The sequence below is a fragment of the Etheostoma cragini genome, chromosome 10, assembly GCF_013103735.1.
Source record: "Etheostoma cragini isolate CJK2018 chromosome 10, CSU_Ecrag_1.0, whole genome shotgun sequence".
Classification (NCBI taxonomy): Eukaryota; Metazoa; Chordata; class Actinopteri; order Perciformes; family Percidae; genus Etheostoma; species Etheostoma cragini.
In genome coordinates, this window is record NC_048416.1 from 20,261,643 (window position 1) to 20,285,487 (window position 23,845).

A 23,845-nucleotide genomic window follows, 5' to 3' on the forward strand; every position below is an offset into this window, starting at 1 on the left:
ATGTGTGACGCTCTGTCATTCAATCTGAGTGGAATCCTTCAAGGCATTTCAAGGGGCCGAGACATTGAGGCAGACCTGTGACTGAGAGCGCTTGCCAAGCAGTATTTGGATGCCTGACAAAGTAGATGATTTGGCCTCTCTTACTCCACATGTTTTCTTTTGCTTTTATTTGTCAGTGCGGAGCTATTGCAAAAAAACAACACGAGTTTGAGCACCTGCCAGACGTATTGACCCGGCTAATCAGCTCCACCACTCGTCATTTCAGGTGCTAGCAGATAGAAAAATCATTGCTTAAATGCTTTATCTGTGTGTTGTCCATTTGGCTGCAATGTTACCGCATGGCTGCTCTAGTCTGCACAGCCAGCCATTGAATTACCCTGACACACCATGCATGGCTCCACTAGAGAAAACGTCTGACTCGAAACACTATTCAGGCTGACTGAGTGTATGCAAACCTCCTGATCTTTAGTTTATTGATTTTTGTATGTATGAACTGGACTGTAGTGGATTCTTTTGGAAATATTTCTCTTCATGACACACTTCTCCTTGATCCCAAGGGAGAAAGGGGCAATTATGTTTGTGCGTGTGTGTGTGTGTGTCTGTGTGTGTGTGTATGTGTGTGTGTGTGTGTTTGTTTGTGTTTGTTTGTATAAGAATGTGTAGGATGCTCACTCCTATAGACAGCAGCAAATAAGCTCCGGCTACACGTACACACACTTGTAATTGATGACTCCAATCTTCGTTTGACATTCAGTGAGAAAAAGGTGGGGGGTTGGGGTGTGGGTCTTAAAACAAGAAACACAAGATGGATATTGATGTATTGACTGGATGATCCAGAGAGATCCAGGCACCGGTGGATCCAGAGGGGTCAATGAGACCTACTTACAGGCATGCTGATTTACTGCGCCTGTCTCAGCTGGTTCTGACAGAGTGCGTGTGTGTGGATGTGTGTGTAAGTAACACAGGCGGAAGGAAAGAGAAATGTTGTTGGGGGTTGTCCTGTGGTGTTATCTGGTGAGTGGAGGCAGAGGTGGGGGATTCAGCAGGTACACACAGTGACCCGTATGCTGTGATTGCATTCGCTGGGAGGTAGTGCGATGCAGGTCAGCACCGGCCTTTCCTCAGCCAAAACAACGTGGGTCTGGCTACACAAAGAAATCATTGAAACAAATAGATCTGCGCCCCAATTTGATATTTTTTATGATATCTTTTTTGATCCAACATCCATCCTATTGGGCACAGGGATGTGCATAACACAAAGAAATGAAAGCTTTAGCAAGCCTCCTGTCTCTGTGGCTTAACCATAAAAAAGCACATTTGCCGCAGGATTAGAAGAGCCTTTATCTGTTTCAGCTAATGAAAAAGTGGAGAGGGAGACAAATAGGGTTGAAGATTGATTTAGATGATTCCATATGCAAGGCTTGGAGTAGTCTTGATAGAGCTGTGTGAGGGCAGATAGGAAGATGAGAAGGGAGGAAGTGAGTGGGGGTGAATGACTCGTAGTGCCAGGTGTCTGATCCCTGACAACGTTTTCTCATTTGCTTAGAGGGAGTTGATCGGCTTGATAGAAGTCGGGCCTGTTTAGCATGCAGCTTCCATTGCTCTCCGCCTTGCACATGATGTTGACAAACATCTCTTTGACCAGGCCTTTGCATATTTTGCAGGACTGGGAGAAAGAGAACCTTCGACTGAGAAAATAAATGAGAAATAGCAGTAGCAAAAGCATACATTTTACACTCCAACAGAGCAAACACAGAGCAACCACAGTTGTCTTTCCTCCCCATAGTGACATTTGCAAGAGACGGAAGCTCTACAGTATGTAAAAATGTTGCTCCTAAATAAAGAATAATTTCAGTATAATTACAATGCCATTTATAGCACAAACAAACAGCAGTGAAATGACTGATAATAGCTTTGTTCCAATGAGCAAGCTTGGGCTTGAAACCACTTGACTCCCCAAGTCTCAACCCATATCCCATTGACTGGTTAGGACACACGAGTGGCTGCACTGTTGTGATTACTAAGGCTGTTTTGTCCCCAAAAAATGTGTTCATCCTGGGGGCAACCTCATAATTATCCATGATTCATTTATCTGTGGCGGAAGAGCTCTTTGTTTTTACACCAGGGCACAATGATAACTCTGGGTTTGTTTATTTGCCAAACATGAAGATTTAAAATCATAGCCATCGGAATGTGGGTACGAGGTCAGATTAGGTTGGCTAATGGAGGTAAAGAGGCTAGGGTCTAGTGTCTATTTGTAAATAATGATTTTGATTGATGCAAAGTTCTCCTCCATTGTTAGTTTATGTGGGGCAGCAAACATCCTGCTCATGTCAGAGCAGCTGGAGTCGAGCTTTTCCTGTTTCAGACAAAGCACGCTGGCACACACACGCATACACACACAAACACAGCGCACTTGGCCAAGATAACAGTGACAGGTCTCCCTGAAGGCCTCATACCTGCAATTGCATTGTGTATATTGTATTTTCCCTTGTGAGAATGTGTACCAGTGTATATACCTTCCTGAACATTGCTGTCCATTGTTTTGAAAAGCCTCAGCTGTGAGATGTTGGTTAGACCTGCCTGTGGTAGCACTAATATGAACGCTCACAGGAGAATAGAGCTGTCTTCCATGGCTTAATTATAGTGAATCACTTGGTGGGGGAGACAATTATAAAGCAATGGAATGGCCTTTGGCTAGAATGTTTTTTTAATTTGTAATGTGTACTAAAGCTTCTCACACCTGTGATTCCAAATAGTGAGCATAGCGGGCAAATCAGAGAGATTTTTCTTTTACACAGGTGATGGATTAATCAGAAAAAAGGTGATAAATGATTCTAAATAAAGGGGGCTTCGAGGTTGCACTACATGGTGTAGGATGTTTGGTAATGAGTGCACTTCACAAGTTTAGTTAATTGATTACGATTGCTATCATCTTCCGGATGCTCACTGCGCTGTTTCCTTAAAGATACTGGAGATACATAAGTCTTTGTGATCATGTATTGTAGTGTACGCCACAGTGTCGGCTTCAGACTCTGACAAAAGAGAAATGGATGTACATTTTTGTTTGTTTGTTCAGTTCTTACAGTCAATCAAAGGAACCTAAATGAGTAAGATAAATTGAAAACAATGGAAAATTGAAACAACTGACAGGGTAAGTCAGTGCACCAGTCTTGCTGTTTTTCCTTGTTAGTAAGGAAGATGTTTTGCTATTGATGTAGAAGAGACAACAGGGAGTGGTTGCGGCGAAGCTGCACATCCCTCGCTATCGCTTCACATCAGGACAATATGCATGGGAGCAATCAAACGTGTCATATTGAGCATGCAAAGTAGATGTCGTGCTGTCAGTGCACACTACGCATCTGTTGAAACTGCCAATCTCCCTCTCACACATGTACTTACGAATACACACGCACGCACAATATTTCTTATGGAGTGTCACATGTATCTGAAATACGGGCTGTGGCATTATCATTTACATCATTATGATCAACTCAGGAATCTCAAAGAAAGGAGAAACGAGAGGCATAATCCAATACATGTTGCTTGAATATTGTCTTCATCCCGGGTTGTTGAAGATAAGCTTACCTATAAAGGTTTCTAATACTATTTCATGTTGTCATAGATTTCATAAGACAGCTGCAGTGTTAATGAAACTCTTTTTTTAACGCATATTTACTGCAGTTTTCCTAAGTTAGGAAAGATTTACAGTATATAATGTATAAATATCCCCCCCCCCCCCCCCCCCCCCCCCCCCCCCCCCCCCCCCCCCCCAAACAGGTGATAACAGTAAGTAGAGAACATTCACGATTGGTTGAAAGTGTAACTGGGAGATGACAACAGGGCAAGCAGGGAAGCAGAAGGTGGAACTTTTGTACAGCTCTCACGTTGCTGAATGCGTGCATTACTACAAAGGGACACTTCTTTCAGAATGCAACATTTCATATGCCTGCTTTTAAATTTTTGCTATGTCTGAGTGTCAGCTTTGTATTCACAGTTTTCAATGCCAGTGAAGTGAATAGAAGTGAATGAATATGAAATTTTCAGAAAAACTAATGGAAACGCGTCCCCCAGTTATGGTCTACGCATTTAAAACAGGATGAACATTAGACTTCCATAAATGAAAGAACCCTTCTGTCCTACAATAGTAGCTCAAACCAACCCCTGTCTACTCCCGGGCAACAAGACCCCTGCTTTTGATTTAAAAACAATTAAGTACAGGCTACGTTTTTTGGAAATTTATTGATTACGTGATCCCTTTAACCACTCTAAATTTCAGTATACAGTACAAGAAACGGAATGGCATACAGCCAATGTCTGGTCAAAAAGCTTAATGAGAAAAAACAGCCCGATTCTCTGGTGATTCTAAACCTCCTAAACTCTGAAGAGTTCGGCGATAGAAAGACTAATCATGGTGGAAAGTAAACAACAACAGATATAGTGCAATAAGGGAAGAGATACACAACCGCCTAATCTTAAAAGCCAGTTTTTAAAATGATTTTTGATGCGTTGAAACAGTGGTAGGTGTATGTTGTTGCATTGTTTAAAGTCTCCTCCTTTCAAAGGATTTGAGAAAGAACCGTTTTATCTCCAAAAGCTTCAGATGCGCACTGATTGAGTGGCACATGAACCTCTTAATTATTTAGAGAGGTTATTTGTAAGGCACAGACTTCAGAAATGCTTTGCCTTTCAAGTGTCAGTGTTCATAAGGTAAAATAAAGCCTTGTCTGTCAGAAATAAATTAACAGTGTGACAGTGATGTACTCCGTACCCTCTTTATTGCATTCCTCAGCTGGCTCCTCCCATCGTCTTTAACACACAAAGCTGGTGAAGCTGTAGGGTGATTTTGTGACATTACTCACAAGATGGTTTTCACTTCATGCACAACCAGTGCTGCTTTTACACTTGGTTGGGTTTTCATAGCGTTGACCCCAACCCGCAACACCCCATCACTGCACGTCATTCTCGATGTTACGGAGGTACAATGAAATGACATAACAACCCCAGGCAGCCATTCAGAAGCAGCCGGGCCCGCCGGGTTGCCACCCTTTTGTCGGGATCAGGGCATACAGCCAAAGAGCTGAGGAGTCAAAACACATGAGTGACGGCGTCTGATGTCCACACATCACTGTATGTGTCCATAGCCACTTGTGACTGGTAAGGAGCATGCAGAGGGAGTAATAGCTACTGTAGAGAAACGACAGGGCCTAGAAAAACAAGGAGAGAGAGATCTATTTATAGAATCCCAATGATTTTCCTCAACCTGTATTGCTGCTGCCTGAAACATGTTATTTTTCACTGTAAAATGTGGTGTTAGGATGGGGAAGAGATTTTATTGCACAAACCATATCAACATCCACAGGAACCAATAATGTCTGTTTTCTATTGTTAGTACAATATGATTTTCCCCTGAAAAAAATACTTTGTTATTATTCCTACCTGCAAACGTGGTTGGTGGTTTTAACAATGTAGAGTGGTTTCGGAAAACAGTAAACAGTATGCAGCATGCAGCAACTTTATTTTCTCACAATGTGGACAGTCCAGGATGATATCATCAAATGGTTGAACATCTTGATAAAATATATATAAATATATATGCTACAGCAGATGTTTTCAAGCTGTGTTATACACCAGAGATACGCAAGCGCACAATTAACATCAAAATAAAAAAAGTAAAATCATGTGGTACTAATCAACTTAATTATTCATCTATTGTTTTGAGATGTTTTTACGTCGTTCAAGACGACAGCACTGAAAAGGGAAAACAAATATGTGAAATGACTTTGAAAGCTCTATCATGGGGAAATAATTCACTTTCTTGTAAACCTATTAAACATCAAAAGGAATGGGATTTTCTTGTGGGGCCAAAGATGGGCACATAATGGCATTAGTCCCCCAACAATTTATGTTAAAAGATTTTTACACGTACCTAAATGGAAAACAAGGGATATAATGGCATTGGGCTTATAGGTTGATGGGTCCACACGTAAATGAGAGAAGGCTAAATGGAGTGTAGGAAATGGACATAGTGATGATGTTTATTGCTAGGGAAGGGGGACATCATTACGTACCTTGTTAAGCCCTGCAAGCAATGCTAAGTGGACGTTACTTCCCATCTGAATGTGTTTCCTGCAATGCTGTTTTTTTTATTTATTTTTTATTTCTCAAATTAAACTCTTAGACACAACTATGCAGCATTCTGTTTTCTTTCAAATAAATGAGAGTCCCAACATAGAGGAAGGTAACACTTGTGAATTTACCATCAAGAAAAAGGAATATTAAGACATTTTGAAAAGATCCTCATGCGCAGCCTTTCACACGTTCTTCTTGCAAACTTTGCGTGTCAAACCCTTGCAGTTCTAAATGTAAAACTAAACTAAGGTGGAGAAAACTAATAAAGCCAAACAAGTCTCAAGGAAAGCTATGACAAGGGAATGCTCCGGGAGAATACAAAATATAATCTATATCTCATTAATGCGGATTTAGCTGCCTGTGGTTCAAAATGCCTGTAGTTACATTAACATAGGATAGAAAAGGTCATGTTTAAAAACACAAACTTTAGACTTGTTATGGCCAGGAGTGGAATCTATGTGCAGTGGAATACTATTTGCTCTGTCGTACCCAGTTTATGTCAAGATAAATGTGACCGTCTCCGTCCCTCTGGCTCAGAAATATTAAAACAGAATCATTTGTACAATGTGTATGGGCATGCAGTGTAAGAAAACATCGACACTCCCTCAATGTATTTGTCCTTCCTCACAGATGAGAATAACAAGGGGCTCAGCCTCCTCTGAGGAATCTTTATTTAATTTGTGATCCGTTATAAAATAACAAAACCAAAAGTTTTTTCAGCAAGTAAACAAAGTGAGAAAAAAGTAATTACAATTCTGTTGTAATGACCATTAACATTTTGAGTGGGCCAAAAACTTAAAAACAAAATGTCATCCAAATGTGCAGATAAAATTCATAGGTATCAGGCCTGTCATTTTGTTTTCACTGTCTTAAGGCTCTGACACACCAACCCGATTATCGGCCGTCGTTGACAGTCTGGCAAGGTCAGTGACTCAAGTCTGTTGGGTGTGTCCTGTGCCATCTTCAGTCGGAGGACGGACTAGCCTTGACTAGCGAATCATTGCACATGTTACAACAATTACAGGAAATGACGAGTGGAATGAGCGTGACGAACAACTCTCAATATCTGACAGAAATCTTTCAAAGTGACATTTTGTTGATCAAAAAACAGACAGACTCAGAAACTATATGGCTTATTTCTCGCTTAAAATCTTTTCAGAAACACGTTTTAGTAAACTATTTTTGTAAAATACAAGCTTCTCTTCCGAACGAGCCACCATTGTGGTGGCCTTAAAATTTGGGAGAAGCCAGACCCACGTGACGTGTTTTACATTTTCAGTTTTTATGCTGAATGTACACTGAAGTCAGCGTCGCTTCGGTGTGTTTTGAGGCACTTTTATGACTGACGGGAGCCAAATCATCAGTCCGACAACCTGTTCTGCCGACGGTCGCCCGTCGGGTTGGTGTGTCAGAGCCTTTAGTTGACCTGCAGATTACCACACTTGTTGCCGCATGGTTTAGAGAGTTCCCAGGGCTTTCTCCTGATTGCTGATGCTGTAATTTTTGAATGACAGGGAAATGGGGGGGGGGGGGGGGGGGGGGGGTTGGGCTGCTTTTCTAAGCAGCCAGCTCTGGCACCAGGGAAGAATGACCTTTCCAAGTGTCCTGTTTTTTTCGCCTAAAACAAAGAGGGAGCAGGAGGATGTTAGTTAGCTTTTTCCCCCAACAGATAAATGTCAACTTCTGCATGCATAATTGTCAAATGGAAAGGAGGAAGTCTTGAAGTGAACCAATTTGCTGGTAGATACGGATCCTGAGCTGAGTTATTCACTGCATTGCAGATCTTGTCACAATACGTTCAGTGTCTCTTGCTTGAACTTTTCGTCCTTTCTTTCTGTCATGTTTGGATCGGTACTTTAGCAACTGCCTTTACATTAGTTGCAACATCAAATTTAACTTAATTCAGCTGGATATAAAACAGTATCACTTTGTGACATGTCTATCTAAGGCAGAGCAGACAAAGGGGAGCAAACGTCATTGTATTACACACTGCATTATACCTTTGTTTTGTTTGCTCCAGTGGTTGAGCAGTATTTCCTGTTTCTCCCCTCCTTTCATTCTCAGTAAATTCATAGTCATAAACCTGGATGCACATTAGGGAGCGCATGTATGGGATGTTTGATGAGAACAGAGGCTTTTGGCAGGCGAGCCACTATAGCAGCAATATCGGTTGCCTCAGAGCCATGCAGCAGTATGGCTAGAGAAGCAGCAGGGTAGCGTAATTGTGCATTGTTCATCCACAGAACAGAGGCAGAGCATGTAATGAGCTGTAGCATTTTCACCCAGCCAGCCTAATGGGCTATGACCGAGTATAGGCCTCTCAGAGCCCTTGCTTTCCCTCTGCTCTGTTTGACCAGTGTCTTGGGCCTCTTCTTTTCTTTTCTCCCATTCTACCCCTTTTCTTTGCTCGATCAGCGTCGACCATTCCTTCACCCCTGTTATCCCTCTCCTTTATCTGCTCTCCCCTACCCATTGTCCCCCTGTCTGAGGAGATGGTGGGACCCCTAATGTGTTCTGTGTGTGGCTCCTTTTCTCATTCATGATGTCTGTAATGCCCTAAGCAGTCAGTCTGATTCAAGCTGACATACATCAGAATAGCTCATTGATGGAGTGCCGTGTGCAGTGTGATTACATTAAAAACCCAAACACAGCATACAAATAAAAGTTCAGGAGAGAATTTGCTGATGTTAGGTGTAGGGGATTTGTTGTTAGAAGTCGGCTTATTTTTCTATCAGAGGCTGTTTTGCATTTTGATTATCTAGTTTTCCTAAAAGCAGTTCCGGTGGGCCTGTTTTGCTCAGGTTTGTTTTCCTGGGATTAGGGCTTTTCAGAAAGAGCCCCTGGCCTATTATTTACGGCCATCTCTAGTTTCTAAGGAGGTGGGAAACCATTTCTTTGCTCATACCAGGTCAAGTTGGAAAGACAAGAATGTGTGCCAGGAAATAAACCCACAGATATTCACTAGGGGCTGAGCTCGGAAGATGAAAACACTACTAATGATAATAGTTATGATTGCCTTGCAAAGGAATTGATAACGACTTCAGCAGCCTCTTTGTGCTCTCTTATGGCATCTGAAAACAATATTCAGGGTTCAGTCTGTGTCTGACTGTGGAGCACAATGGGACGTCAGTTTTGACTTTCCCCTCACGTCCACTGTTTGACATACCACAGCGTAGACAGCCGAGTTAATGAATGAAAAGCACTTGGCCTGTGTCAGACTGCTCCGAGTGTAGTCCTTTCCCTAGTAACCTCTTTAGTTCAAGATTACTCTTGTACCTGTTCTCTTTTTGAGAGCTGCTCCCAGTTCAGTCTTGTAGGAAGCCAATGAGGAGGGAGGGCAGCATATGTATACTTGTCAAAGAGAAGATTGCTTATAGGCATTATACTTTAATAAGGGAAGATGACTGCTTCATTGGGGAGCTTGGCACTTTGGAGGGTCAAAGTGGAGGTTGAGTTGAAGTGCTCTTATCTAGTTCAGAGATTGTTACATTAAAGCAGGCTGTAAAGAATACATTGACAATCTGATGCATGCACACATGGGAACATGAATACATTGTTTAGTTTAGTTTAGTTTAGTACTTTAGAAACTTATCTGTGTACCATTAAAGGAACAGTAATTTGAATCATAAACACTACAATAAGAAAAATTTCATATCCACACTGTATAGGAAATTAACTTTACTTACTTATTGCTTTTTTTCAATGAGTGGTAGATGAGAAGGCTTCTGTGATGTGTTTACTCTAGCTTAGCACAAGCACTGCATGTAGGGGGTACAGTTAGCTTTCAAAATGTAACAAATAATACGTTAAAACCTTGTTTTAGGGTAAAAATAGAAAAAGTCTCACGCTTGAAGGAATATTCAATATGTAATGCTTATTTATTTTTGGATAAAGGAAGTGAACAAGAATAATAATTGAGCTTTTAGTTAAGCAGATTTCTTTCCTTTGGACAGAGCCAGTCTAACATGTTTCCCCTTACTTTCAGTCTTTATGCTAAAATAAGCTAACTGCTTCTTGGCTCCAGCTTAATTGGCAGATATCAAAGTGGTGTCAATCTTCTCATCTAACTCTCAGCAAGAAAGTATTTCTCAAAATGTTGAACCATATAAAGTCATTGTTGCATACATGTATGTTTTCCTTCATTAAATGCTATAGTCACACAAAAAAATCCAGTCTTAGCTTTGTTGTTCTCTCATTTTGCGGTATCAGGCCAAAATGTCTATCCTAAATTTAAATGTGTAGCTGACCTCTTTTGTATGTGTGCGATAGGACAGCAGACAAATACCAAGGGTGGTGGGGGAGGACAGACATGGGAGTTGGTGTTCTGACTTCATTTGTTTGCTACCCAGTAATGATTATTTTAGCCTCTAAGCCCCAGATTTGGCCTTGTTTTGCTTTGGGAAGCGGCCTCGATGGGGACAGAGCAGCCTTGCCCTGACTGAGAAGCTTGTATGTGGCTAAGCCGGTTGGCAACGAGAGTCAGGTACACAGCACGGACACATTTTGAGTGTAGTAACAAAAGGCGACAAAGGCAGAATGTTAAGTAGAGGTAAAGATGGGTTGTGGTTTACTTTCGAATTATGTCCATGTGGACACTGGTGGCTAAATGAAAGCGTTTTCCAATTGTAGACCTTCATCGTTTGCCTTGTTAGTAATGCTGGTAACAAGCCAGTTGCCAGCTTGCATGAGCAACTGCAGAAAGCTGACTTTTGGTTTAATTTGGAGGACTAGCTATAATCCAGACTAAATCCCTTAAAGCTGAAGCCCCCTCCCTCCCCTCAACACTGTTGGATTACGGGAGTGTCTTTAAAAGGATAAGGCCCTGCTTATCACTGCTTCCCTCAACACTTGTTTGAGACTTCAGATGTGGGGGAGGACGGTTCATCGTCACCCAACGTGGCCAGTGCGGATATGGCTCATAGTGATTAGGCATCTGACTGAGATCAATGATAATCACAATTTATGGTTTTTAAACCCCCACTGTCACAAAGGCATATGGATCTGAGCATATGCCTCCAATCCCACCCCGGTGATTTTCATCAGAAAGTTGAGTTTAACTGAATGAAGCAGCTAAATCAGATGTCTTGCAGCACTTTGTGCTCATTACCTTTTAATCATTTTTACATGTTTTTTATGAACTGTTTTAACACAACTACTCACACGCAGAAAACGTTGTGCAGAAAATATGCATCAAAGACCAAATGGAATATCAGAAATCACCTGTCAAAGATAAACTGGGCAAAGCCACAATGTCAGAAACTTGCAGTTTGTTAATATTTAACATGTTTATAATTTTTATAATAAGAATAGTAGATCGTAAACGACCCATCTTAGTTTATATTATCAGTGTTGTTAACATATGCTCTGCTTGTAATCACTGAAAGAATACTACTATTAAAGCATCACACTACTTTTTATTCCATCTCCACCCTTGTTTTTTAAAAGGAATAGTTTGAAATGTTGTTGTTGCCAGGCAATCAGCGGAGACTCCAGTCTACCATGGCTCCCAGCCAAGAAATAGTTTAGCACATAACCCTCAGTAAAACCACATCTTGTTGTTTGTAGAGATTAAGAAAACACGATATAGCACATTCATTTAGTTGTGAGCTTTAGTGGTGCTCGTACTTGGATTTTTCACCTTGGACAGAGGCTAGCTCTTTTAAGTACTTATGCAAAGCTAAGCTAACTGTCTCCCGGCTCAGATATCATGATTGATATTAATATTCACATCTAAGTCTCTGTAGAAAAGTGAAAAGCATATAGTCCCAAAATGCCAAATTATTTATTTAATGCTGCACTGAAATGGATGCAAAACAGTCAGCTGTCGAGATGGCTGGAAAACACATTGAAAAAAAATTAAAAAAAATGCAAAACACTGAATTGCTATGCAGCTTTCACACGGCTCAGAGGATTTTGACAAACAAGACCGGAGGTTAAGAAAAGGTGCATCCTACGAGTATTTGTATCACCCACTGCTAATGAAGTGTTGTTGGGAGTTGGGTGGGGCATCAGTGTTGCAACAGGGAATATAGACCAATCTAGCACACGTGTTGTTTGAGAGGCTATATTTGAGCCTGAATCTGTTACTTATCTCATCAGGGTGTGGTGGTGGTGAGGTGAGGGAGCCGAGTGAATTCCTGGTGGATCCAGACTGTGAACTCCGAGCTCTCATCTTGGGAGCAGTCTGAGACTTACAGAGAGAACCAAGCCACATGGGGGGAGCGTAGAAATAGAAGTAGCGAGTACATGTTTACCTCAGTGTCAACATTTTTGACTCAGCTCATTAACCTGTGCACCTGGGTAAAGCAACACATCTCTCGCTCTTTGTCTCTCTCTCTCTCCCGCTTTCTCACAATTAATAATGATAACTAAGGGAAAGCATAAACACATTAGAGTCGAGCTAATGAACAAATGTAATAACATGGTGACGGGGCAGCTATCACACCTCAACGGCAGCGAATCGATCTCAGCTGATACCAGTTCACAGATACACCCTGTAGCACTTTCCTCAAATCTAATCATGGATCCATTTAAACTACGTTAGCTGGGAGTCTACTTGCCATTAAAATGGGTTTTTAATTTATATTATTTTGAAAGCATTGGTTAAAAAAGTGCAACGGTAAAGTAACAACCATACGTCTTCCATCGCTGTAAGATGGAAAAGGAGAAGAGTGTCCACGCGCATCCAAGCTTTCCCCTCCTCTTATTGCTCCCCCTCTCGTCCTATTACCCATGCAGCCAGCATCCTCTCTAAATTGTTTTGTATGACCTTTGCTACAGTAGCACTAATTATTACCATCACACAGGCCCTGTAAGGCACACAGCTAATTATACTGGATTTATATGAAGGGACATTGGTGCCATTCTTCATAGGCACCAATGTCTTGGCTACTGTCAGCGTGGGTGATCTAAACCCACTTGTGTAGGTACCAGGACCTCTAGTCATTGCATCTCATAAAGAGTTGTTATTAGAGGAAGCGATATTTTTCAAAGCTCCAACTTGAATGAAGAGGGGCAGTTGGAGCCGTCTTTTGGCTGGTGGGCAACTCGTGTAATGAGCCTAAGAGGGTTCCAATTATTCCACTTGCGATCAAAAAGGAAAAGGGGATTACTTCTCTTGCCTTTTTTTCTTTGACATTTCACACAGTAACATCTTTTGATAGGGGCTGGGGGAGAGAGGAAAAAGAAAACGATTACTAGAGAGCGCCCCTTTACTTTCTGTCTAGCAGAGACAAAGCAATGCTTTTGCAGCTCACGCATTTTCTTTCTTTTATTTTTTTATATATGTTTTTGTAATAAAACTACTTTTCCCAGTGCTTGGTACATTAGCTTTCTCTCAGACCGTGTCACCTGCGCAAGACAGAAAGGAGCTTTCATATGACCGCAGGCTTTGGCTACAGCAGACTTGATGGCCGATTGCTGCCACATTTCTCCACAGAGCTATTGTAAATTGGTAGGAGGCATGTTGGGTACTCACTCACTCACTGCAGTTGTTTTCCTCCTCTGCTTAACAGTGTAAGTCATGTTCCACAGAATACAATGGGGAGTTGAATTATTCAATTGTGTACAGATTTTTCCCCTCTCCTTTTCATTTATTAAATTCCCAGATTACAAGTAAAAGTACATTAGATGCCTGGCGGTAACTAAAAGGATTTCTCCGCTATAGGATATCACACTATATCAGCCTCGGAGAAATAAACGATGAAAAAAGATAATAATATTATGTACCACTACATTGAAACAAAGACAACTCCAATCGGCATCAGCACAGATAAACATCCACCCCCTAAGATATGTTTGTGGTAGATAACAGCTTTGCAACACGCACACAAACACAGACACACAAGTGCACAGAGCAGAGCTTTGATAAGCACGAAAATTACTACTTGTTGTTTATGGTGGTGGAACAAAAGGATTCAAGGTCTTCATTTCAAGAAATCAAGCTGTGGAAAGGTGGATGCAAGGTTCACGATGCATTTCAATTGAATAGATTTGACTTCAAAATATAGACATAATTAGGGGGGAAACAAGAAATGTGGTTGAGTGTTTTTTTTGTGTGAGACTAAGCTCGGGGAATACAGTGCCTTGCCTTCTTCCCCTGCGAATCCACTGCAGGGGTAGCAATCCACCGTCTGTTGCTGTTTTCCATGACCCTTTACATCCCCCCGCAGTGAAAAAGCATGTTTGCCCCCAAAGATGGCCGTAATACAAATTAAATTAAATGAAGTCAGTGCGGCTAATCCCTGTGTGTTTCAACTGCTGAAACAACCCCCTCCCTCACAAATGAGTGGGTCAAGCCCGCTGCATCTGGCCTCTTCTCCACTGGCCCTGCTCCCAAGCTGCTAGGCTCCCATTCCCTGACGGAGACAACAGCAGGCCTCGCTTAGCGTTTTTCCCACTGCGACTGTATGTGTGCAATTGTGTAAACACGTGTGTTTCACTGTAAATCTGTGCTGTGTTATTCCCTTTCTGACTCAGTGTTTACTTCCTTGTGCTTGTTTTGCCTTTGCGCTTACGTGTTTGTATGTGAGCATTTCTTCGAGAAAGCTTTAATTTTGTTTGTGACTGCGGATTCACACACATTTCTTGTTTTGCAGGCGTTTTAGATTTTATTTGTAAAGTTGCAGTTAAATGTAAAATATAGAGGATTCAGATGTCCACATCTCTCAGACAAAGTACTTAACAGCAGTGTAATGGAAAACAAACAGTGGCGTCTGACCCACTTAGTGTTGGATGATGTTTTGTTCTGCCTGTGCCCTGATGGCGGCCTGTCACAGTCCTGTTAACAAGCTGAATTTTAAAGATGCGGTGGTGATGTGCAAGCAGCTAAAACTCTCCCGTCAATCCTGGTGCTGACAGCTGTCTCAAAATACCCTCCCAAATATTAGCACCAGGTGTGCTTGTCATTGAAGCACCAGCAAACAGGATCAAAAGCTAACTAAGCTTTCATAGCTTGATCACTGATAGGAGTAGCCTTGTTGTGATGCTAGCTGAAAGATCTCATATGCCCATCTGTTTAATAAAAAGCCCCTTTCTGTGATACGCACTTTGGCATCGTGCCCGATCGTCCACCCCTGATTTGTGCACCAGCTCTGATTTTGCGAGACAAAGTGCACCCACTGAGTTTTAGCAGCTGGTGCACACGGATATTGTGTTTAAGGGGCCGTGGGTTAGGTGGGCGGGTTGCTTTTTGATGAGCTGTGTGTGTGTGTGTTTGTGTGTGTGTGTGTGTGTGTGTGTGTGTGTGTGTGTGCGTGTATACTGTGTCGACAGTATGCGCATTTGTGTGTGAGCACCTGCACACATGCCCTTTGAAAAGCGCCATCACCCGCCCATCCAGCCAACATGCAGTGTAAACATGGTTTGTTTGAGCGAGTGGCCGGGGGTAGTTGGATTAATGAGCGCTGATGAAGTTCCACTTGTAACCTGGGTGCTGGCTCCCTATTTGCTGGAGTGGCTGCAATGTGGTAGTGTGTCTGGAGGCGGTGACTCATTCCCTTTACCCAGTGTCAGATCAAGGCATGTCAATAAACAGACCCACTCAATCCATCTCCGAGTGACTGCATCCGCTCACAGAGACTCCCAGTCTGTAATGAGCTGCTGCAAATCTCCATCCAACTAAAATGTCTGGAAAGATGCCTTGTCACAGTGAGCTAGAGAAAAAAGAGAGAGGGAGGGAGAGAGACTACAGCAGCAGAGACGTGACTGGCAGCCAACTTTGAGCTGCTAAGAGAAAACGTATCAAGCGTCGTGCTCCGTGTTGTAGAGTGAAAGTTGATCAGCTCTCCTCGCAGTTTTGCAGATTTCTCATTTCCGTCATCCCCATGTGTATTGAGTTAATCAAAAGTGAATTCTAAGTTTACTGATTTTCAAAAGTGACTCAAATTTATGCTGTTAATTCACTGCTCGCGTGTAAGCATTTAAGGGCAATGTGTTTACATAATCTGCAGTGTCTCTGAGTGTTTATTTTTAAGGCCCTGCCCAGGGGAGGTGGGAGAAACCTATGGGAATTCCTTGTGCACTAATTTAGCGTGCCCCACCCCCTCCCCCTCAACACTGGCTAATATAGGGCACATTTGTGAAGAGAAAATGCTATCTAGTAATTCTCCTATAAAAATAAAATGACTGTTAAACACATATGTTTGTAGTGCTTTCTCCCAGAGGGTCTACTCTGGAATAACAATAAATCAACCTGGATTAGATGTTACACTCAACATTTCCGGCGTCTGCTAGAAAAGAAACACAACACTTACCTCACTCGCTTGGCGCCATACACACATTAATGGATTTAGGGATGTGAGGAGTGTGAAAACATTTCAGTCTGACATCCAAATTAAAGAAAATCCCTCAAGACTTGCCTAAAGGGGTAGTGCCTGCTCTTTGAGTTTGATTAGGCTCCGACGGCTCTAAGAAAAGTAAGCCGATTTCTTACAGGAAACAGCCTCGATAGTCAAGTCTTTTTCCTCCCTCTTCCCTTTTTACTATGTAAAACCATGAATCTTAATCGTATAGAGATACTAAGGTTTTTTTCTGACAAAGAGATAGTATAAGTCTGGAAATACATGCAGACCTGAACGCTGAACAGGTGTTAAATGAAACTCTATCCAGCCTTGTGTCTGGTGACGCAGTAGACCCCTATTCATTCTAAGTGGACACTATGACTCCCATCTGAGAGGCTTAAAAGCACCAGCCTTGCCTCTTTCGACAAAGACAAAACAAAAACACCAACTCCGGATCCCACACAGCCACGAACAGTTTGAAACATGTTGGTCCTGAGCCGTGATTCCCCGGTAAGACAACAGCTCTGACTCAAGCCTCTTTAGCGTCAGCCGACTCCGCTGGAATGCAGATGTCTGCATAGGGGCCTATTATTTAAAATCTTTTCATCATGCTGAAAGGGAGGGAAATATCTTTGACGTTGAGAAGCTCATGAATAATGAATGTGGTTTCTATCAATGTATGTATAATTAATCACATCTCTACTAACTGGATTTCTGTGGAGCCTGTAGTCCTGAGTGACATGGAGGCTTTTGTCTCTGTTTCAGAATAAAAGACAACTGCATTATCTTCTGCAGTTTCCTATGTGGTGGTGATGCACAGGTGGAACAAGCAATAGCTTTAGTACTTTGGCCCTTTTCTTCACTTTATGAGAGCAGGGGGTGATTGTTTTGGTCAGAAGGAGCAAATATTTGTTCAATTTCCCACAGAAAGTCAAGACAAATGAGGAGGAAGTGCAAGCAGGAAGTGGTGTTGTGTTCACAGATCGGTTTCATTGTGTTTCCGAGAAGCTGTTATTCAGTTTGCTCAAACAATACTCAACACGTAACACACATGTGGTCAAGGACACAATTGACCTCATAGTAGCGCTCAATTCGTCCAATTTATTTGTTTATTCAGTTTTGCTCAGTTCACAAAGACTGCAGAAGTGTACAAGCTACAGCTGAGTAAGGCAGCTTCTAAAACCTTTTCACCACAGTATCACAACATGATTGATTCCCAAATGGGCTGCTGGGTTTGGGGTAAATTGATGGGTGATGAAGTGAAATGATGCAGAGAATGTGACAGGTTATTTGTCACACATGTACCCTTCTGTCACAATTGATTGTGTATAATTTGAGGTTGCAGGGGAGCCAGTTGATATTAAATGGTAACAACTCTCTGTATTCATCACGGCAGGCCACCTTTAACAGGCAGAAATAGAAAATATAATCTCATCCACAACCATGGCTGTGCCTCAGGCACTCTTTCACCCTTTTTACCGCTGATCCTCCCTTAGGGGCCCTGCCCTCTATAAAGGAAGAGAGAAATCTATAATCTAGCAGATGGCAGAGGATCTATGGGAAATTCTATAATCGGGAAAGTGATGACGATGATGATGGTTGTCAGGGTTAGAGGGGGTACAGGGGTGGAGGGTTACGGCAACTCAAGGCCAAAGAGCGCTTCTTCCTTCTCACATAAATAATAGACAAAATCCACTCCAAGCAGGTGCCTTGGTGGTCTGTGTTTTTTCATCACGAGTGACTCACAAACTGAATGTGAGCTGCTGTGAGGTACTGCGGGGTGCAGACCCAGAAGCGAGGTGGTCGGGCGCCAGATCAGCCCTGCGAGTTAGCGATTGTTGGACGAGTGCTTTTTGTAGGGAAGCAGAAAGAGAGATTCTGTGTGTGCAGAAATGTGAATGTGCAAGAGGCTCAAAGTAAAGCATTTCTTTTCATAGTCACAGTGTATAGGATGAGAAAGTCAGCCGCACATGTGCACTTACACACGCGCGCACACACACACACACACTCCTCAGCGTCCTCACTGCAGAATTACATGAGGGGAATACATGCATCTGTAAACAGGCAGTTTTAGACACTGAGTTTTAGACACTGACTGTCCTTCATCCAGTGAAGTTTTTCACCTAGTTTCCCCCTCTCTCTTACTTTTTTTCATCACCACTTTTTATCACAACCAAATCTAGCTGGATAATGAAGCCTTTTTTATTTTCTAATTGCAGCTGGCTTGCCCTGTAAACCCCCTGGATCTCTTTTTCCTCATCTTCTCCTTTAGCAATGGGATATCAATAACAAGGCACGTTATGTGTAACGTTTCCTTCCTGGACCGAGGGGAGTCTGCGAGCGAGCAAGCAACAACAATGAACGAAGACACAACCTCACACTGATAAAACACAGAATGAAGCAGCAAAATTCGATCTGACAGTTTTAATTGATTCTGTCTAGTCTGTTGTTCTATATGTTTAAACCGTGCGTTTTAGTGTGGCAGTATCCACAACAAACGTGGCTTGATGTTTTTGTCAGCTAAATTGACGACATTAAAGAGTTGCATCCATGACAGACATGAAACACTCACATCCGTAATCAATTTTTCTTCTTTTAGATGCTCAATTTCTTTAGACACAGTCCTGACAACTCGCCCCACCCTGCTGAAACACCTTCTGTTTTTAAGCAGTTTAACTTGTGTTTGATACATACAGTTTATCTCAACTGTTAACTTTGCTTAAAAGATTGATCGTATGCATCTGTGTTTAAGCAAGGTTTCATTTTGTAATTTGCTAAATGGCAATTATTCCTGACAAAGATACAGCCTGGCAAAGACTGCTTGTCAATATCGCCGTAGTCTGGTTTCATGTCAGTCTGCTTTTTAAACTGTAAATGGGAAAGAAAAAGAAACGAATCGCTATAAATTAAATACTTGAATAAGAAACAGATTGCTGATGGCATCATCAGTGCCAGTCGTGTCAGTGCATGTCGCTGCATCTGTCCGTTTTTTACGAGCTTGCTTCCCTGTTTAAATGTTATACTGTGCTGTATCAGCCTCAATAATACATACAGTAGGGCAGCTGTGTGACATTTTTTCTCTCTCTTTTTCTCTCCTATCTGTGTGACATCTGCTGAACTTGTCGGGTGTTTACTGGTGTAACAACTGGTGGCTTCACTCCCCACCCCTCCTCTTCTCTCTGGTGCTCCCTATGCCCCCACACAATGAATACACTTGCATCCAGACTACAAAACCAATTGTCACGCTGGAAGGAAGGCAAATCAAATCTTACGGCAGCAACTAGGCGAGGAGATTGCTTTTCCTCTCAGTGGCAGAGGAGCGAGCTCATCGTCCCTGTGCCTCAGGTTTTACTGAAGAGAAAGAAGCAAAGGGTGAAAGGGGAAAGCTACTGGGCTGCAGCAGCTGGACCGCAAGTCTCCCGCAGGTCAAGTCTCAACCATTTCCTCCCATCTTCACCCTCTCTCTCTCTCTCTCTCTCTCTCTCTCTCTCTCTCTCTCTCTCTCTCTCTCTCTCTCTCTCTCCACTCTCTTTCCACTTCTCTCCCCACTCCTGACACTACCTATCAGTCACACGGCGACACCAGGAACTAGATTCCTCCCTCCAGTCCTCCAGATGAAACGGAACAATAATTATGGGAATAGAGTGGCTCTGGCCGCCAAACTGGGGCCGCTCAGATCACAACAACACATTGTCCAACCTGATTAAGTAGCCATTTGTGGCGTCCTCGCAGTAGTTAAGCAGTCCTCCTCCTTTTGCCTGAAACTTGACCTCTCAGCAAGATATATTGACATTTCCTCCAATTTGAGGTTGGTAAGAAATGTGGGGGAAGACATTACATTTCTTTACAGGAAGCCTGGGCTAATGCATCTGATTCCCTCTCAGAATGGGCACATTTGACTGACTCACTGATGCCCAAGGTTATGTCTACACATGTCTGGTGTTTATTTCCAATATAATAAAAGCAGGAGATGTGGCTATCTCCAGTGAATCTTTTTGAGCTACAGAAGAAATGGGGAAGCAAAAACATTGCATGGATGAATACTATGAGGAGTCAACTTTGGCTGTACCTACTACCCACTTAAGAGAACTCCATGTAAAAACCCTGAGAGGGAATTGCATTATGGAAACTACAGTTCCATTTCTGGACTTGAGCAGCTTGAGAGCCGGGGCATACTGCCTTCCTCTCCAGGCCATGCTTACACAGAACCTGACATCCAAACCAATTACAGGCTGCAGCCAGAGTGACATTCACAAGACATTTTCTATCTTGTCTTTTAAATGAAGTTTTCCCCTTGTTACTCATGCCTTGCATTTTCATTAGTCTCTCACTGGATGCTCAGCCACTGTAGAAGAAGAGCCAGTTGGATTCATGTTCACTGGGACCGAAGTGGAGCAAAGGAGAGCACAAAACATGTACAGTACATGTATGCTATAGCATAACAGCATTATTGATCAACAGTATTGATCCATCATAGAAGCATTTTATATTGAATGTATATATATTGTATGTATGTGTGTGTATATATATATATATATACAGATATATTGTATCTATATCTTTTAAGGGAAAGATAATATTATTTGATAAAACTTATTGTCTAAAGAATGGCATGATTTATAAATAAATAGTAAGGTAATGTGTTAATCATTCATTAATAACTAATATGAGTTGCAGTGTGTTGCCGCTGTCGCTACCTTTGATATTTAATGAAGTCAAGCTGAACAGGAACAAAAGGAGTCAGGGGTAATACAAGAGAACAAACATGGTGTGCTCCAAATTAAGAGCTAATAATAAAATGTTAATTAAATTCCTTTTTATGAATTATCTTCTCTATATTAATGAGTTAAAGTTTAATTAGGGGTAAATGGTAAAGGGAGACAGAATGATGCTAACCTTCAGCGCAAACACATTACATCATAATTGAGCGAACCCCAATCAGAGGTTTGCCCTTGCATTGTTGCTTAGCATTATACAAACTGCCTGCAAAAATAATTAGAAGGAAAGGAGGTGAGATGGTAAACAACAGCTTATCTCCTAATTATTGAAGGTAGACCTATGCACCTTTGACAATACTGAATGATAACTACATATCTGACATACATACAAGTTCCTTTAGGTTTACAGCAACTAAAGAGACAAGAACAGCATCCTCATTGGTCAAATAATAATGCTGCACAGCACATAAGAAAGTGGCATCAATACCACAAATCTAAACAAACAAGGACATGTATTTGGTAGCATTATCAAGCTCCTACATTTTTCATAGACTGCAAACAGGTCATGGTAGCTATTTGCCCGAGGTAAACACCACACATTGGCTGCTATGATCTGCCAGCATCACTTTTATTTATTTAGGCATTTATTTTTGTTATTTTTTTTCGAAAGAGATCCAAGAAGACTGGGACTAATGTTTGACATTTCCATTGCTCCTCCGTCCTCACAGCTCTGACTCTTCTGCATTGCGGTTTCACTTCCACGCAGTCGCTGAAAAAGTTCAAAATGTTCAACCCCATTAACATCTAATAAGTAGAGTGTGCGCACAGTTGCACACTGAGTTTTAATCCAAATCGGTTTGGTCACCATGTATGTCAGCTGTGCACGGCCACTGCTACCTCAACAGCAGGCCTGTGTCAAATGTGTAGCTCACTTGATAATCAGCAACTGTGCTCCAGTGCCTGCATTAACCTTTCTTATCATACGGGTGACTTTTTTTCTAGATGGCTTTGATATCGGTACTTCTCTCGGATGTCAGCCGTTGACTCACGGCTTTTTATCAGGATAAAATATCTGCGCTGTGGAACGTTAGGTGCAGGCTCTGCTTTCTTTTTGCAGAAAACACCTGCATCTTATCAAAGTTTGTTGAAAGGGTCGTATCATGGCTTTTCACAAGACTGTGGAAGTCCTTTGAGAGGCTTTGATACCCTTTGGCCCTCTGACATCTTACCATGTGTGAGTAGAAGCTTGGCAGACCCAGGAGGAGCTACCTGCTCAGTGTATACTAACTCTTCTGTCCATGGGCTCTTAATCGTCAGACTTTTCCGTGCTAAATAAATGTTAAAAAAAAAAAAAAAAGAGTAGGATGCCTTTGAACTGTGTTCTCTAATGTGGGTCAGGGATCTATCGTATGCATATTCCAAAAGGCTTTTCATCTGCAATTGTGGAGTTAAGATTCCCCTGGTACACTTTTAATTTCGTCTACTTCTCTTGCAGTTATTTATTTAATAATTCCACATTAATCTTCTCAAAAATGGTTAACACAAAGTTTGGAGAAGAAAAAAGGAAAACTTTATTCTCCCTCTGTCTGAATGATAGTCTGTCTGCCCTAATGACTCCATTTTAAAGACGGTGGGCTGACCGGCAGCGGAGGGAGGGAGCAAGTGATCGAGAGCGGGGAGGGTGAAGAGGAGAAGAGAGGCTGCGCTCACTGCAGCACTATGCTCGACTCTCAGCTCCCAGGCAGCCTCTCTGCGTGTGTGTGTGTGTGCTTTGAAAGGGAATAGGATTCAGCCCTTTGAAAGCTGAGGCTGCTCACCGGGGCCTTTGTGTAAAATAACATTTCAACTGAAAGCCAATTACTGGTAACATTATTTTTGTTGCTTCCTTTATTAAAAGTACCTCTCTGTGTTGCCCCCCCATCATCCCTCAACCACAACCCCCACCCCACCCACTCACCCCCCAACCCTCTGCATCACTTTGTTACAGACGGAGAATTATTCCATTGACTCCAGTTACGTGAACAGCAGAGCCCACCTCATTAAAAGGTATGTCTTGATTAGGAATTGTTACCAGCACCTCGTTACCATTGTTATCTGTAATTATTTTATCTAATGAGTGCACAGCTGCCGTTGCAGCAGTTTGCATGTGAAACTGCATGTTTCTCATTCAGTATAATTGCAATGGTAGGATAAGATTTGGGGATAAATTGCATTACTCCACAGTGCGTTTAGTAGACATTTGTTGAAACGAGCCACAAACTCACACTATCAGATTATTAGATTACACACAGCAGCAGAATCAGCAAGTAATGATTTTTGTATTTATAGATAACCTTATTACTCTCCTGTAATTCGCTTCATTAGCAACACATGTGGCTTGAATTGCATCAGGATACAGCTTAAAACCACCACTTATGATTAAATGATATTAAAGAGATTTCTCAAGTGCTTTCCTTCCACTGTTTTTAAAAACAGGAAGAGCTTCATGAATAGTCAATAATCATGTTGTTTTATTCCCTTGGGTGAAAAAGGGAAGAATACATGTTTTCATTGTGCTTTGTATTTCAGCACACCTGAACCAGGATATTAGACAGGGCTGAGGTAATGCAGGGTTGGGGGTTGGGATGGTGGTCTTATAATAATTTACTCCATCCGGGGTTTTGTAGGCTCACTTGGAAAACTACAGTTCTGCCTTTTACCTGCAGCTAGGAAGCA

General features: G+C 42.0%; 1 protein-coding gene across 8 annotated transcripts in view; it reads left to right on the forward strand.

Moving 5' to 3' along the window:
• pcdh19 (protocadherin 19) overlaps positions 1-23,845 on the forward strand; it is a 54,570-nt gene that overhangs the window by 6,374 nt on the left and 24,351 nt on the right. For all 8 annotated transcript variants that reach the window (XM_034883228.1, XM_034883229.1, XM_034883232.1 and 5 more), the window contains exon 3: positions 23,118-23,176. In XM_034883228.1, coding sequence (XP_034739119.1) covers positions 23,118-23,176 — 59 coding nt within the window. The remainder of the gene's footprint in view (positions 1-23,117; positions 23,177-23,845) is intronic.